General features: G+C 33.8%; 2 protein-coding genes across 2 annotated transcripts; one reads left to right on the top strand and one right to left on the bottom strand.

Annotated features, from left to right (window-relative positions):
• The first annotated feature begins 1,032 nt into the window (after positions 1-1,032).
• On the top strand, positions 1,033-2,703 carry LOC131635326 (uncharacterized). Its single transcript, XM_058905946.1, has 3 exons — positions 1,033-2,057; positions 2,134-2,306; positions 2,419-2,703. Exons 1-3 carry the CDS (start codon positions 1,275-1,277, stop codon positions 2,543-2,545), a joined length of 1,083 nt encoding a protein of 360 aa, XP_058761929.1. The 5' UTR covers positions 1,033-1,274; the 3' UTR covers positions 2,546-2,703.
• A 739-nt stretch (positions 2,704-3,442) lies between these two features.
• LOC131635325 (nuclear transport factor 2-like) lies at positions 3,443-8,970 on the bottom strand. Its single transcript, XM_058905944.1, has 9 exons — positions 8,752-8,970; positions 8,518-8,652; positions 8,072-8,378; positions 7,369-7,631; positions 6,337-6,544; positions 5,747-5,868; positions 5,596-5,661; positions 4,935-5,016; positions 3,443-3,835 (listed from the first exon to the last, which is right to left on the bottom strand). Exons 1-9 carry the CDS (start codon positions 8,788-8,790, stop codon positions 3,687-3,689), a joined length of 1,371 nt encoding a protein of 456 aa, XP_058761927.1. The 5' UTR covers positions 8,791-8,970; the 3' UTR covers positions 3,443-3,686.
• Between the last annotated feature and the right edge of the window lie 7,929 nt (positions 8,971-16,899).

Genomic DNA, 16,899 nt, shown 5'->3' with positions numbered 1-16,899 from the left:
AATATATATATATATATATATATATATATATATATATATATATATATATATATAAGCGGGTGTGATTTCGAGTTTCGGGCGCGGGTTTCACACTACCCAAACTCACACCCGAAATATCAAGTGGCACTCGAATGCAAACCCAGTTAACTCGGGTTTTCACCCATTAATTCAAGTTCGGGTACGGGTGGATCCCACGAATGCGGGTCTATTTGTCATCCCTACTTATTGACCTTAAAAATGAAACTCTAAACCACTAATCTACTCGACAAAAAATTACTTTTGAATAAAAATGAACAAACAATAACTTTTTATAAAACTTATATTTTAACTCCAAAAATACAAATCATAATTTTAAATTAGAATTAATTTAAAAAATCTAATTTTATTCAATAACATATAAACATGTTAAAAAGTAAGTTTATCAAAGAGAATTCTTATTGTTTCAAGGGTATCCATAAAAGTTTTACTCCCTCTAACCATTATTACAAGCGAATATTGTTTTTGTAGGTTGATTAAATAATTAATATATCTGGTATTTTATATAAACTAGATACATTTATTATTTAATAAACCTAAAAAAAAATATTTTATAATTCATGGCCGGAGGAATTACATAACAATAGCATGTTTGTGTGTGCATTTTGGTCACCGCCGCCGCAAGTTTGTTGAAAACTTGACTACGAAAATGCACAAACTCTAAGCTGTAGCTTCTAAAGCAACGCGCGTACACTTTTTGTGTATAAAGACCATACCTTTAACCAAACAATTTTTGTGACGGTTAAGAAATGAATCAACTTCAATCAGTAATCAATTTTGATGAGAATTATAATAGTCCAACTTCAACTTGCATGTGAATATGCACGTGTACGTACAATAAAAGATTCTCGTGAATCAACGGAGGATATGCTCTTCTCATCACATAATCACATGTGACCCTCCTAGTTGGTTGGTGCAACAGTAGTACTACTTGACTTATATACTTTAACATCACGTTTTAATGTTTAATGCAAACAAGAAAGACACTCACATTCACAACATCTACCACTTTTCATTCCCACCGTCCCTTTAATCAAACAAAAACCATATCAAACTTCTGATCCAAACACCTTCTCCACCATTCATTCATTCCATTTCAATACTTTTCTTATTCAATCATTTACCTTATATAAGGATCTTGTTTATTTTATTATTTGATTTGTCAAATTATTGTTTTCATTTGTTGGCTTGTCTATACTACAAATATCTTTTCTCTGATCTTGCTTTAATCACAAAACATGTTGCTAAGAAGTTCTTCAACACCAGTTCTTGGTTCTCTTCTCTCATCCAGTTCCTTTGATAGTCCTAATCATCATCATGAACCTTGTCATGCACTCAAGCATCTACCACCACCAACACTTCACAATCACAATCACAACAAACTCTCTTTTCACCAATCTGGTTCCCTTAATCTCTCATGCAGTTCTTCTCCGATTTCCCCTTCCATTGCTGATCTTGAAAGACAAAACAAAGGGTTGATTAGAAGAGTTCAATCCGAAGGAAACTTGGAAGATCTAGCTTATGCTAATGAAGAGAGATTCAGTTATATGGATCATTCTTCTAGGAGGTATTCATTGAAACAAAGATGCTTGCCACTTGAGACTATTCCGTCTTTCTCTCTTTCTAAGCGAACCGGTTTGCCTGAAGAAGAGGAAGATGTGGAAGAAAGTGATGTTGAAGATGAAGAAGGATATGATGATGAGTTTAGTGTGATGATGAGTGGTATGAAGGTGAGTGGAGAAATGGATAGAGTTTGTAGAGTGAGTTTTGGGGAAAAGGGAAAGGTTGGTAGTAAAGAAATGTATCTTGCAAAAGGGCTTGGTGTTGAGGTGTGTGGTGATGGAATAGGTGGTGGCTGCAGAGGAGGCAATGGAGGAGGTAGTGATTCTAATTCCATGAGATCTAGAGGGAATGATGGAGATAATAATAATCATGAGGTGGAAGAATATTACAAGAAAATGGTGCAGCAAAATCCTGGGAATTCATTGTTTCTGAGAAACTATGCTCAGTTTTTGTATCAGGTAAGTTCTATTTCTGCATACAAACTTAGTTGTATTGGTGATGATTGGAAATTTGATGTTGTTTATGATTTGGCAGAGTAAACAAGATCGTGAAGGGGCAGAGGAATATTATTCCAGAGCGATATTAGCAGATCCAAATGATGGAGAAGTTCTATCACAGTATGGAAAACTAGTTTGGGAGCTGTATCAGGATGAAGAAAGAGCCTCTAGCTATTTTGAAAGAGCGGTACAAGCCTCTCCTGAAGACAGGTACATTCGGATCAGAACATTGTTGTACTGATGTAATGTAATGTAAAAACAACCTTAGATGTTGGAAAATCATTCTAACAATTGTTTGTGTTTTCATTTGATGACATGTCAGTCATGTACAAGCGGCGTATGCGAGCTTCCTTTGGGACGCAGAGGAAGATGAGGATGCAGGTTCTGATGAGATGCAATGCTTGCCTCAACATTTTCATGTGGGAGCTATGGCTACTACTGGTGCTTAGAAGAGAAATGCTGATAACATTTTCTGATGTATATAAGGGTCTCTGAGATGAATTGAGATTTTATTGTAGAGAACAGGAAATCACAAGCTGTGTTTCTTTTGCAGTGTTGGTTCTTTCGGTTTGTAGCCATTTAAGTAATCAACAAACTAATTAATCAAGTGTTGTGTTTGAGATTTGTTCTTGCTAGTAACATTATATTCAATGGTATAAAAAAATCTAATAAAAGACATGAATTTAAGTATCGCAACCAATAAGCTTAAAGTCAATGGTAAGTTCAAGATAACTGAAGAGATAGCAATAGCATTATTTGTTGAAAAGATCCTACAGCAGAATTCTCGTCGTCACAATAATTTAGTTAGAATGTGTTTTTGCTGGAAACTGTATTGAATATCTAAGGTCTAGTTTAGAATGGAGAACTTTGGACAAAAATAAGAAGAAAAATAGTCACTAACTTGACAAAAGATATACATTTTTCTTAATAATACAAATTTCCAAACTAGCAAACAAGGCCTAAGAATACGTTTGAAATGAGAACTTTGAAAGGTAGAGGGGAGATTTATTTTTCTTTATTAAAACTAAGTTAACATTTGTTTCTTAAAAGGATTGAAATGTTGATTGAGTGTCTATCCTGTTATTTCAATTTTTTGGAATTTCATATATACAAAACCATCTCAACATTCAACTCTCAAACACACCCAAAGAAAAGGTTTTATCCTAATTTTCAGAACCCCTAGCCAAATTAAAACATTGAACCTTAATATTTCTCCAGATACTACCAAAATTAGTCTCAAGAAAAGCAATGAAATGATCAGAAGCACAACCCTCGGAATCCTTTTTTTTCCTTTCAACACTTTTTCTCATTTGAAAAAACATCCATCATCCTGACATAACGTAATATAAATAACAAAACTTCCCACCTGAACGGCATCATAAAAACCATTCAAAGGGAACTAACTGATCTATACTCGCAAAACAAACTATTAAGTCTCAACAGCTTTTAAAGACACTCAAAATGTAAGAATCCTTTTCATGAAACCATACAAGGAAAATGTTGTGCACTAGATACCGAATCAAACTCAGATTTCACTAATTGTATAAGCCCCTCGAATTACATATTCAACCACGCTTTCACGACATCTTCCTATCGTGAACCATACTGAACATAACTGTCGCCTCTGGGTCTGGTATAGTCTGAAGTATCCTGATAATATCCCCTTCCCGAGCTCCTACCACCAAAACGCCCTCTTGGAGCATCTGTTGGATAACTGCCTCTACCTCTTCCCCTTCCTCCTGAAATAGACATAGGAAATCAATATCAATATTACAAACACAAAATCACTACTTCATAAGAAAACTAAAAGACAAAACACTCAAACTAACACAATACTAAAAGTACTGAATGAAATCCATATTCAAAGACATCATTTTCAAATAGTATTGAAGAAAGAAAACCGGTATTAAGACGAGGTCAACAACAAGATACAGTTATTCATAAAAGCACAAGAATAAAAACAAACTTCAAAACAAACAGGCTCATGAATAAACCTCCAGTCTCTTGGCATGTCTACCTTAGAAGCTCCCTAAATTATTTTAAAATATCTACTAGAATAGAGCGATAGAACAAAAGGCCTTCAATACCAAACCGTACATTCAGATCCAAACCCACAATTCTTTAAAACAACAATCATTTGACAGTTGCACAAATGTCCAATAACCTTTGTTGGCAACACTAAACCTAACCCTGAGTTAAATTAGGCAAACAAAAACAAGTATGCTACAGCTCCCATGATTTTTTGGCAATTCTCAACGCTGCCACCCATTCCTTTGGTAGATATAATAGCAGCAACAAATTGTCAGAAAAATATGCTCTCCTTTATTAATTACCTCCTACCCTGCACAACCTCATGCAACCAAATGGATTCCAGAAATATGCCCACATAAATTTCAGAGCAAAAACGATTAATGATAAAATTTCAGCTCCCCACAAGGCATCACTACCAAGCAGCACCCAAATTGCAATAATTATTCCATTTTATCACACTTGGACTCTATAATACATACCCCAGCCCAGTCATATTTCAGTTTCAAACAAGATCCCCGGGGTTGGTAAAGCCATCACAACAACCAGTACATTAGCATGTACAGCCATAACTATCAGTCCTCTGTAAAACTAATATGGCATGCACGCACAAATGAGACCCGGCAAGAACACCCACAGGTCTAAAAATAAGAGCATTAAAGCTACTGCACAGACGAGAGACACACATGGTCCCTTAAGCAACGGAAGTAACAACTAGCAATAAATACTTTCAAATCTTTCTGACTAAAAGGTAAAACTCTCATAACATTAGAAAGAGTAAGAAATTGAGGCAAAAGAAATGGACATTACTTCCTCCTCGAGTTGCACTGCTAGTGCTTGGTCTACGCTCCTCAATGTATATTGGTCTTCCATCCATATGTATTGGAGAAGCCTACAATAACATTGCATAAATTTAGACAAATGTGAATAAAAAATTGTGTCACTAAATAATATGGACAGTGCAGTTATTACAGCATAGGTATAACAAGACCATTGATGTTAATAGAGAAACAGTGTTAGATGTAGTTTATAAGCAGAAATTTTAACAGCGTTAGATATTGATATTTGACATCAAAATGTAGATTAAATTAAAAACCTATATCCACAGATTTTGGTTGCACAATAATATAGAAATCATGCTTCAAATATATATAAACCAGGAAAATAAAGCATAAAATTAAAAATATAAAATGAAACCACGACAATTTAACATGACATCCATATGAAAAAATCTGATGATGACAATAAATCAAATGAAGGAATGGAGAATGTTATCGCTTTAAGGAATAGGAAAACAAATGATTAAGTGCATGTTGCAATTTGACTGATAGCAAGATCAAGCAAATAAAAATGTAGAACCGCATCCAGTATCTTTATTATGTTTTCTGATTATTAAAGGTATGAGAAAATTAGATAATCAAATATATAATGTCTAAAAGCAAAAAAATATTTAAATAAAATAACAGCAAACCTGAAGCGCATTTTGAACGCCAGTAACATCTTCGAATTCCACAAATGCATAGCAAACTCCAATTTCCTGTAAACACCCAGTTCTATTTTAGATTTTGCTTTTTTCCTTGGTTGAATGTATAGTTATTCAGTCTTATGTAATGAGGAGCTACCTGCTTAACCCTTACGAATATTCCATCCGGCTTAATTCTGCCGAAATTCTTGAATTCCTGGTCAATCTCAGCTTCGGTAATATCAGCAGGCAGGTTTCTCACATAGACAGATGTTACTTCTTCTGGAACAGTTATAGATCAGGTGTTAACTTGATGACTCAACTGTAAATTCTAAGACAATATTGATTTCAAATCTTTAATAATGCACCTCAGGTAGAGCATAGTCACAGAAATACCATTACCAGAGTCATAGAACAAAACACCAATTTTACCATAGAGAATACTCGAGTTCGATTTTTAAAATTCCTTTGGGAATAAAAGTTTATGCCTGACAATTTCTGATGTCTCTTCCCAGACAATACTGCTTAAAAAACATTTCAACAAGTAGGAGTGTAGGACAATAGTGTAAAAAATTAAACAACCGTCATTTAAGGTAACAAATGCAGCAGTCAAGAACACGCCTAAAGTGACGGTCGGAAGGATGAGTGAATAAAAAATCCCCTCGTATCATCAACATAAGTACTAAAAATTATACAGATACCATACCACAAATACTAATAAAACAATTATATCAGGAAAAAGAATCAAACCTTGATCAAATCTGTAGCCTTCCACTGCTGCATCGGCCCCCGACTCTGAAACATAGGCAGATGCTGAGCTTGAGTGCTGATAAGCAGGCTGCTGAGCAGCAGGCTGTGTCACATGATTAAACTCTGAAGGAGGAGCACTTTGAAAAGAATGCTGTGTGGCATGTTCGGGTGCAGCAGGCAACACTGAGTGGCCTTTGGAGACACGTAACTACAAATTCATTCAAACATGACGGTATTAAGACGGCGGCAAAAACATGTAAAATACTTTCCTTTACTACAGGTTTGAGTCCAGCAAACAACAAAAGGGATATAAGTTAAACAGTGTCTCAATATTTAATGCCTAATATTTTCATTAAAGGGAGCTTCAAAAGTATTAAATTCTGACAAAAAGGAAACCTTAATTCCTTCGGGCTCGGGCCTTAGAATGTATTGGCTTGGCATTTGAAATATCCAAACTAAAGTTTGTAACTTTCTAAAACCAAAAAAAAAACATGCACTTATTTTTGAGCCTACTTCATGTTTAGATTTTCTTCCAGCATTAAGAGACAAAAAAAAAAATTCTCTCGGCAGTTAAATGACAGCTAGTAATTCCATCAAAAACAAGTTACCATCCCAAGGAAAGTTCAAAACACAAAAAAACTAGACACGGATTTTTCAATGATGTCAAACTTTGTTTATGGGCAGTGTAAAGCTATGTAGCACCGCCACATCTGAAAAAGGGGGTGTATGTGTCCGTGTCGGACACTGACACTTGTGATTATGTTTAATTTATTCATTTTTCAAATTATTACACGTGTAGTTGTGTCTGTGTCATGTTTGGGGTGTCCGTGCTTCATAGTTCATAGGTGTAAAGAGATTTTTTACTGACACTACCAAAACTAAAACAATACAAAAAGATAGACACATATCCATCAATGATGTCAAACTTTGATTATGGGCAGTGTAAAGAGATTTTTTGCTCACACTGTATCAAAACTAAAAAAATGTTGTTTAATAAACATAAAAAAAGCTATAACTGAAAGTTGTACATACAATAGATGCATAAGTCTTCTTAGCAGGCTCCTCAAAAGACTCTTCCACAAGAGCGACAGGGGTTTCACGGATAGTATGAGCAACATTATGCACTGGTTGATATGCCTCTGGTGTAGGTGTTTCCTCCACCACAACTTCAGTCTCGAGATCTTCTTGTAATTGCTGCTGCTGCTCAGGAAGACTATACTTGTCCACTGGATCATCATCTATATGAACTGAGTTCATATATTCTCTGGCTTCTTCCTCAAAACCATAGTCCGAAACTGATAAAAAGATTAATGACTAAGAAATTATTGCACGAAGTATGCTTTAGTCAATGAAAAATGTAAACATACACATACATTTTTCCTATAATCTATATGAACTGAGTTGATATATTATCTAACTTCTTCCTCAAAACCATAGTCCGAAGCTGATAAAAAGATTAATGACTACCAAATTATTGCACATGCATCTTTTAGTCAACTAAAAATTTAAAGATACACATACATTTTTCCTATAATCACCATCACCATGAAGCCAATTCTCCTAAGCCAGGTTATTTGAAAGTACCATTTACTAAATAGGAAGATACTGAATGCATGGACCATTAATTTTTTAACTAGGTTTTCAGTTTATATAAACCCTAAACAGATAGGGGCACAGACATTTCCGGTTAAACTAGAAACAAACATCCTTAAAAAATAATTCTGCAATAAAATACCTGGCGGTTCAGCGTAAGAAGCAGAAACATGTGGCTGTGATTCAATCCTCTCCGATGTCACCGGTATGAGATTCTGATGCACTACTTCATCCTCAACAAACTGAAATATATCATTGAGCACAAAGTAACCCTTCTCCTGAGGTGCAAGGAAGAACGTTTGAACAAACCTCTGCCTCCTATTGATATCCTTGATCTTAACAACCCCCGAAACCATCACAACCACTCCTCCATTCCAAGAGTCAAGAGAATTGATTGTCTTGATCTCAATTGCCGAAAAATTCAACGATGTAACGACATTATGAATTTGCTGCAAAACAACACAATCCAATCCAATCCAACCCAATCAACTATCCATAAAAATACCAAATCACTAACTTTCTGACCCAGAAACCACAAACTGAAAAAAAAAAAAAAAAACAAATTTGAGTGAGTATAATATGTATTACCAACACATCAGATGCATTCTCGGTATAATCGCCATCAACACGAATCATTGAGCTTAAATCGGAGTAGAACTGATGAACAAGATCAGGCTGTTGACGAAGAACTTGATAGTACTGTCCAACGAAGTAAGAACCCACCTGCAAAATCAAAAAAAAAAAAGACTATAACTTTACACAAATCAAAAAACCTAAAAACAAAATAGATTCAAAAAAATCAAAAAAAAAAAAAAAAAAAACCTGGGCAGCACTAACGGAACCCTGATACGAAGAAGCCATAACTAAAGTCAAATTGCAGAGTTAAAGAAGCATGCAATGTTTCTCCTAGCTCTGGTGGCGGATCTAGGAGAGTGACGAATCAAGAAAAACCCTAAATCCTTGAGAACAGTTTTCCCAAAACGAAACCCCAAAGAAAAAGGTGAAAGAAAACGAAATCGTGGCCGTTGGATTGTTGTCAGAGGAAATTATTAATAAATGTTTTTAATTTAGTGATTTAGTAGTAAAGTAATGGTAACGTAAAATTTGAGGGGTCAGATTGTTTTCTAGTCAACCAAAATGGACGGATGGAGATGGATGGACTTTGTTGGACAATGGACGGATGGAGATGGATGGACTTTGTTGGACTTTGATGCTTAAAGTGTAAACTGTGTGTGTCAGAGTTCTATTTTTATTTTTTTTTCTGTTTCTTCTCAATTTGTTTTGTTAGATCTAGTTTTGCTTCATTTGGATAAAACTATGTTTAGATGTTTATGCTCTCCAAACTAAGGATGATGTTTAAACATGGCAATAAAACCCACACCGGCGGATACCCACCTGAATCTGCCCCGAAGTTAACGGGGAAAACCCGCTTTGACTGGGTTTGGGTTCGGGTTTGGGTTTTCCCCGATTATAAAATATGGGGATGGGTCGGGTAACGGGAACACTAGTACCCACTCCGAACTCGTCCCGCTTATTTCAACATGTACATTATTATTTATATTTCATAATTTATATTAATAAGTATGTGGGTGATGTTTTGATAATTTGATTTGTATTTATTATTTTAAATATTTAAAATGTATGTATGAAATTTTTTGAGATTGTTTTATTTTTTTATTTATAATGTAATTTGATTTTTGAAAAAGTAAATATTTTTATTAAAAAAATTAATTTTACGAAATAGATGGTGGCGGGGCGGGGATACCCGAACCCATTTGGGACGGGTTTGGGTTTTAATTCCCCATCCCCGTTTGGGTTTGGGGTGGGGAACAGGGATTGATTGGGGATTTGGGTTTGGGTTTGGGGAACGTAAAAACCGTCCCGACCCGCCCCGTTGCCATGCCTAAATTGATGTTCATGTATGTGCACATTCAAGCCATGAAGAAATGCCTAACCCATAATGTCATTTCATTAAGAAAAGTGTATAAAAGATAAAATTAATATTTTTACTATAATGTCCCTATCATGTATTAAAAATGACGAAATTTTTATTAATTAAAAGATAAAATTGGAAAAAATGTATTAGAAAAGAAAATGAATTATTCATTTAGAGACACTATTTTATTCCAAATAAATCACTCATTATAGGACGAAGGAAGTAATAAACATGGAATATCGTGTATAGAACAATTTGTTGTTGGAAGTATTACAATTGACAATTTAGAAATGGAGAAATTTAGTCTTTATTAAGAGTATGAATTATGATTTAAAGTGTATAATTTATTAATATGTATACACTTAAAAATAAGTAATCAAATAGTCAAAGTGAATTTAGAGTTGCTCAAATTTTCTATAGTCGAAAGAAAGTTATTCAGATGTAAAAATAGTTGAATGTGGACTAGTTGAGACTTCCTTAAACATGTTGAAGTCCTTGTTGATAGATGAAGTGTTAGATTTCATTAAAACTTTGAGGAACTAAACAATTTGATATTTTATTTATGTTGGTGTCATTACAAAAATTTATCTTATTGTATCCCATAATTTGTGACAGTAGAAGCTCTTCAAAGAGTAGTCATGGGATACAATAAGGTAAATTCGTTTTTACCTTATTTTTGTTCTGATTGGGATACAATATGAAATACACAAGGTGCAACATAAGCTGGTTGTGGATATTTTAGTGGTTCTATGATGATTCGGAAGATGAGAAATATCGGTTTATGACGAATCAAAATAGTAGGTTGGAGAAGCTTCAACATGATCTTGAGGTTGCAAAAATGGAGGTGAGTGTTTAAAGTCAGCCCCGGCTGAAGAAAAAGATTATGGACATACAAATTCAATTAAAGAAGATGATGAATCTGGAAAAAAATTGGAAGAGACTGTTTTGTATTGTTTTAGTTGTGGTTGTTTTTAGAATGTTGTAACAAGTTTATCAGTTTGAAATAGTTTGAGTTAAATGTAGCATTTTGTTTTAGAATGTATTGGTATATAAAATGTTGCAACGGTTGTATCAGTTTCAATTAAAATATCAATTATATGTTTCCATTTCATTATGTTTGCTTTATACTCAATAATGTGTTTCCATTTCATTATGTTTGCTTTAAACTCAATAAAATGATCAATATTTATCAGTTGGTTTCAAAATACCAACAGCAAAAATAGGTTCAAAATTAAAACATAACATAGGTTCAAATTTCAAACATAATATAGGTTCAAAATACCAATAGCAATCATATGTTCAAAATTTAGAATTAACATGGGTTCAAAATACCAAAAGAAATCATAGATTCATAACACGGGTTCATAACATTACTTGTCAAAAATACCTTAACATTACATCATAGGTCCAAAATACCTTAGCATTGCATCATAGGTCCAAAATTTGATTCATTGCTTGAATTTTGGTGTCACTTGCTTGGATGCTTGACATGGTTGTTGGGATGCTTGTGATGGAACCGGTTGGGATGCCTGAGATAGAACAGGTTGAGATGCTTGTGATGGAACATGCTGGGATGCTTAAGTAGGCACTTGTTGGGATGCTCGACTAGTTCTTGCACCTTGCAAGTAAGCTTGTTGTGACCTGGTTTTTTACATCTGCTACACTTGATAATGAATCCAATCCTTCTCAATTTTATATCAGAGTCATCAATCTCACCTTGCTCTAAATTCCTTCTTCTTTTTTTGGCCTTCCAAGCATTTTCCTATATTTTAAGGGCAAAATACCAGGATACTTTATTCTTGCCCAAATATTAGAGCCATTAACATGAAAAATAACAGGTTTGTAGACTTCCATATATCTTGATTTCTTATAATAATCAGGTATGTAGTCATCAAACTTATGGTTCCTACTCTTCATGGCTGAAAGTGAATGCACACAAGGTAGGCTCGTCAGCTCCCATCTTCTGCATGAACAAACCTTATCCTTCTAGTTGACTGTGAATTTTTCTGCTGAGTTTTCAAGATGCCTCACTTCAAAGATATGTTCATCAGACATCCTACAAACAAAATCAGTAATACATACAAAATCTTCAATACTTACAAAAGCATTAAAACTTATTTACCTGACTAGCCACAAGTTTGTGTATGAACTTGTTTTCTTAATTTTCCTTCTGATATTTGGTAGCACTTCTACATCTGCTAACTTTTCAAACCTCGGCCTATTTGTAACCCATCTCTCCATCATGTATGTCTTAATTTCTTCCTTCATGGTTATCAATGGCTTGACCCTAGACTCAAGGATGACACTATTAAATGCTTCAGACATATTATTGAGAACATCATTACACTTGTTATATGTCTTGAAGTATGATCAACTCCAAAATCTAGGAGGGGTGCCCATCATGTGCTTGTATGCTTCTACATTAATATCTTTCATTACTTTAATCTCTTTTTCCTAAGCTTGGTAGTATGTTGACTTAATGTCCTTCCATGTGATTTCCTTTGGCTTTTTTCCAGGATACCTCATCCTAAATTTATTGAAAAGATACTTGACACAAAACCTTTGTTCAACTCTAGGCAACAACTCCTCCATCGCAGGCAATAACCTTTAGAACATCAAAATGTAAGTGATCACAAAATATGTTCAAAGTGTATATGAATAAGAGTAAAGAGTAGAATTGGATAAGTGTAATAACTTCTTTCTTCGGAAAAATGAATGCGTACGCGAGGCACTTTTCTCTTCCACCAGGGTCATCAATAAGTAGCTCCAAGAACCATGTCCAGTTATCCTTGTTTTCACTCTCCACTACTATAAATGCTATTGGTAGCATTTGATCATTGGCCATGAAATGTCTCCTTAATTTGAAGCTTTACTTACAAGAAACATCCATAAAGGCCAATGAAATGTCTATTTAATTTGAAACTTTCCTTACAAGCTGCAAAACATATGTATAGCCTTCTGAAATGTTTTCTCTGATCATTTATACCTTCTTGAGCAGGTTGAACATTCACTTTCACATTTGACCATGGGTTTGATCTTAATAACTCTTGGCAGTAGTCATAAATTCTTGTATAATCTCGTAGAAAAGACCCATCAACCATGTCTCTAGCTGCAAACCTAGCTCTTATGGCGTGGTCTTGTTGACCCCCACATTCCAGTTCTTTTAAACTTTTTCCTTTATGTTCTTAAACTTCATTCTAGGGTTGGTTTTGAGTGAATTTTGTATCCTTTTGCTCAACCATTTTGTCTTCAACATCATCATGTTATACTCTCTACTACAACTATGAGTGTCTACTACCTTTCTTAATTGCCAAGAATCGTCATTAGACAACTTAGCACAATAAGCTTCTAATTCACATCCATATTTACACATAACCCTAACCCTTATATTTTCATTTTTTGTGTACTTTAAGTTTCTGCCAGATTGGACTGCATAAAAGGTAATTGCTTCCTTGAAATCGTATTTTGTAGTAAAATATGTTCTCACCTCCCACTTGTAATTGGACATGTCCTTTTGTATCTTGAATATTGGATACTTCTTTCTCCTACCTCTACTGTTATCATCATAATCACACTCACTTTCAAGATCCTCACTTTCAATACCACTACCTTTAAAATCTTCTTTGTTTTCTTACCACTTTTCTTTACCTTTTTTGCCATTCACCTCTTCATTACAATCTTCAATGTCATAGTCAATTAGGTTACCCACTTCCTCGTCCAACCCAGTTTTATACTCATCAGAATCATCATCAAATACTACCTCCATTGCACTATCATAGTAGAAGCTTTCATCATCAAAACTATTAGAACTAACAATATCATCAACCTCTCCAACCCTTTGTCCATTATCATCAGTATTTATTGCATCCTTTTCCATTACATCACTAAATCCAACATCATTTTCCCTTGTCTATTAACATCAATATCCTTCAATTCAGTTTCCTTCATCATCTCCTCAAGCACAACTTCAGTCTCATATATGATCTCATTAAGTGGTATTTCATCAAGGGGTGTCTCATGAACGGTTACCTCAGCATAACCTAGTTGCGACAATATGTGTTAAATAAAGATGTCAACACTAAGATGAACCCTATAGAGATTAGCAATCTTTAAGACACATTAGTCATCAACCAACAAATTCATAACAGTCGTAGAATCCCTATAGTATATCTTCTCTATGGCCTCGTAACCTAGTTCGTTAATAGCACCTAACAACTCAAAATATCTCCACTTATCAGCATCCACTCTCAATTTGGCTACCTCACCCCTTTCGTACAAACTAAGTTCCTCATCAACGAACTCACCACTGTGATGAATTGCAATATTCAAAAATTTATCCATTTTAAACTATGCCATAAATGGAAGCGAAGAAAGTACGATGTATTTCAAATAAGTGGATTTCAAAAAACCTTAACTACCAAAATACATTAACTTCAGGAACGCATACATATAACTTATCTGAAAAAAGGATGTTGTCTTTGTTTCAACTTGAATTCGCTTCGCACCCATGAACTTCACCTTGGAGATTCTACAATGGTTGTTGCGCTAGGGTTTCCTTTAATCCCTTTTTCTTGCTTATGTGTTTCTATTTCAATCCCCGTTTGATTTTCATGTTTTAGAGTGTTATATTCCAGGTGGCCAGCAATAAATATAACATGTGTCTGCCACTAAATCCTGACTTTGACTAACGGTGTGGACGGAAATGACATACGTTGACTTTTTTGAATAATTAAAGAATTAATTTGGAACTTTTTAAACTTAAGGGGCCAAAATAGACCCCGAGGTATACTTAAGGACCAAAAAAGGTATTTAGCCATTAAATAAAAAAAAGACATTAGAGAAAAGGAAGAAACACGCCAGATTTATTTTGATTTCCCCAACATCATGAGACATGCGTCTAGTACCCAAGGATGGAACCTTGAAATTCTTTACTAACAACCAAGCTTTTATCACATAATGTGTTTGCAACCTTTACACAAATTTTTTTATCATGGGTTCATCTTAAACGCGTTACACCAAACTTTTACCACAAGTTCAACTTGCTACATTTACATCTTATAAAGTTACAATATGTTAAAATCATAACAATGCTTAAATGATTTAATATACTACAACAATCAAAACAATTTCATCTCCATCATTTACAATAATGAAAAACATAACTTCCACATATAAACCATGCTTAACTAACTATCAATAATATTGAATATCTTAATTTATGTTCACAATAGATATGTATGAAGTAAATTTGTCTATTCATCTAACTTTTCTTTTTGTTCCATTTGATACGCTCTATTCAAATATTATTTATTGCAATAGTTTAAGCATGTCTCAAACTGCTCGAAAGTTGATTAGGAAATGAAGTTTGTTCCTTGTAAAGAAAATACATTACCACTAAAAATCATGATACGAAACGTAATAACAAGAAATTTTAAGAATAATCATGGGGAAGATGTACCCAAATGGTTATCATACACGTTTTTTATATAAAATTCGTCTGATATATCATCCAATATAATAGTTGTTTCTGATGAAAATATATACATAAAATAATATTTAATAGTTAAACATCATATTAAATAAAATAAATAAGGGCTTGCAATTGGGCTAATGACACCTAATATCAAAATAAAAGGAATTGCTTGTTGCACTTTTAGTGGTGTTCACGCACCTTGGTGAAAAGCTAATAATATTAATGCCTCTAAAATTCAGAAAAAGAAATTTTTGATGTACCACACCATGATATTTCGTAAGTGAGTCACCTTTATTTTATAAAAAAAATAGTTTAGAAATACATTTTCAACACAAATCTAGAAGGATACATTCCTAGGAGCAGGCCCGGCCTTCCACCGGCGCAGCAAGCTCCATAGAACTGGGCCCCATTTTTTTGGGGGCCCCATTTTTTTTAGTGGTTAGCTATAATTAATTATATATTAAAATAAAATGTCATAAAATGTTATTTTAACCTTGTTCTAAATGTATTGAAAAACGAAACGACGACATAATAAAAGAAAGGCGAAGCCGAAACGGTAAGCATCAAGAGTTACAAACAGAAGAAAATCAAAACAAACCATACAAAAAAAATCACAAACAAAATTGCTACGGTTCAAAGGCAGGCGGTATATTGCAATTGGTAAGTTTATTCAAATAAAAATTGTTCATCTTCTGTGAGTGGTTTGATTGTTCTTTGATTCTAAAATTACAGAAAGAACATAGATAGAAAAGTGATGAATTAAAATCATTGCAATTGCAAGAATATTGAAAATGTATGTTTCTTTGAATCTTTGTTTATGTTTCCTTTTTATTCTTTCTTCCATGGCTCTATAATTTCTTCTCTTTTGTGTATGTTTGTTTTTTATTTGTGGATGTGGTTTTTTATTTTTGGACTGTAAGAAATTATATGTGAGAGTCAAAGAAAGAAAAGTGAATTGGTTGAGTTAATTTCATTGAAGAAAGAATAGAAGAGTTATGCTATAGTAATTGTTAAAGAAGAGAGAAGAAATAAAGAGTTAGAGCAAGTTGAAATGTAGAATGAGTAGCTTTCAAAGACAAGGAAGAGTAGAAAAGGTAAGGTAGCTAGCTGTCAAAAAAAGAAAGAGTTGGAAGCCAAGTGTAAGGACTAAGGATTTCACTTGATTTGATTAATATATTAAAAAACTAATTGGTGTTTCTTTTTTATTATTTTTTTAGGATATGTTATTTTTGTTTATGTTTGTGTTAGAGATTCAATAATTTCAATAGTTTAGAGAAACTTGTTAATTAAGATTTTATCTTCAAAGCTTATATTATAGAAATAATAGCTATCATTTGTGTATACTATTTTCTTAAATTACTATTTTACTAGGTAGGAATAGTAGTCTATAATTTTTCTTGGCACTAATTTAATAATATATTGTAGGAACTCAATTAAACAACGAGGATACAAAAAGATCGGTTGCTATTAAATATTGCAGATTGATCATCAACGGACACAACAGACATATTCCAGGTTCCTTTTACTATGCCTCCTAAGATGCCTCCTAAGAATAGAAAGT

Source organism: Vicia villosa, unplaced genomic scaffold (assembly GCF_029867415.1).
Source record: "Vicia villosa cultivar HV-30 ecotype Madison, WI unplaced genomic scaffold, Vvil1.0 ctg.001464F_1_1, whole genome shotgun sequence".
NCBI classification, from domain to species: Eukaryota; Viridiplantae; Streptophyta; class Magnoliopsida; order Fabales; family Fabaceae; genus Vicia; species Vicia villosa.
This window is presented reverse-complemented; position numbering and strand designations above follow the sequence as displayed.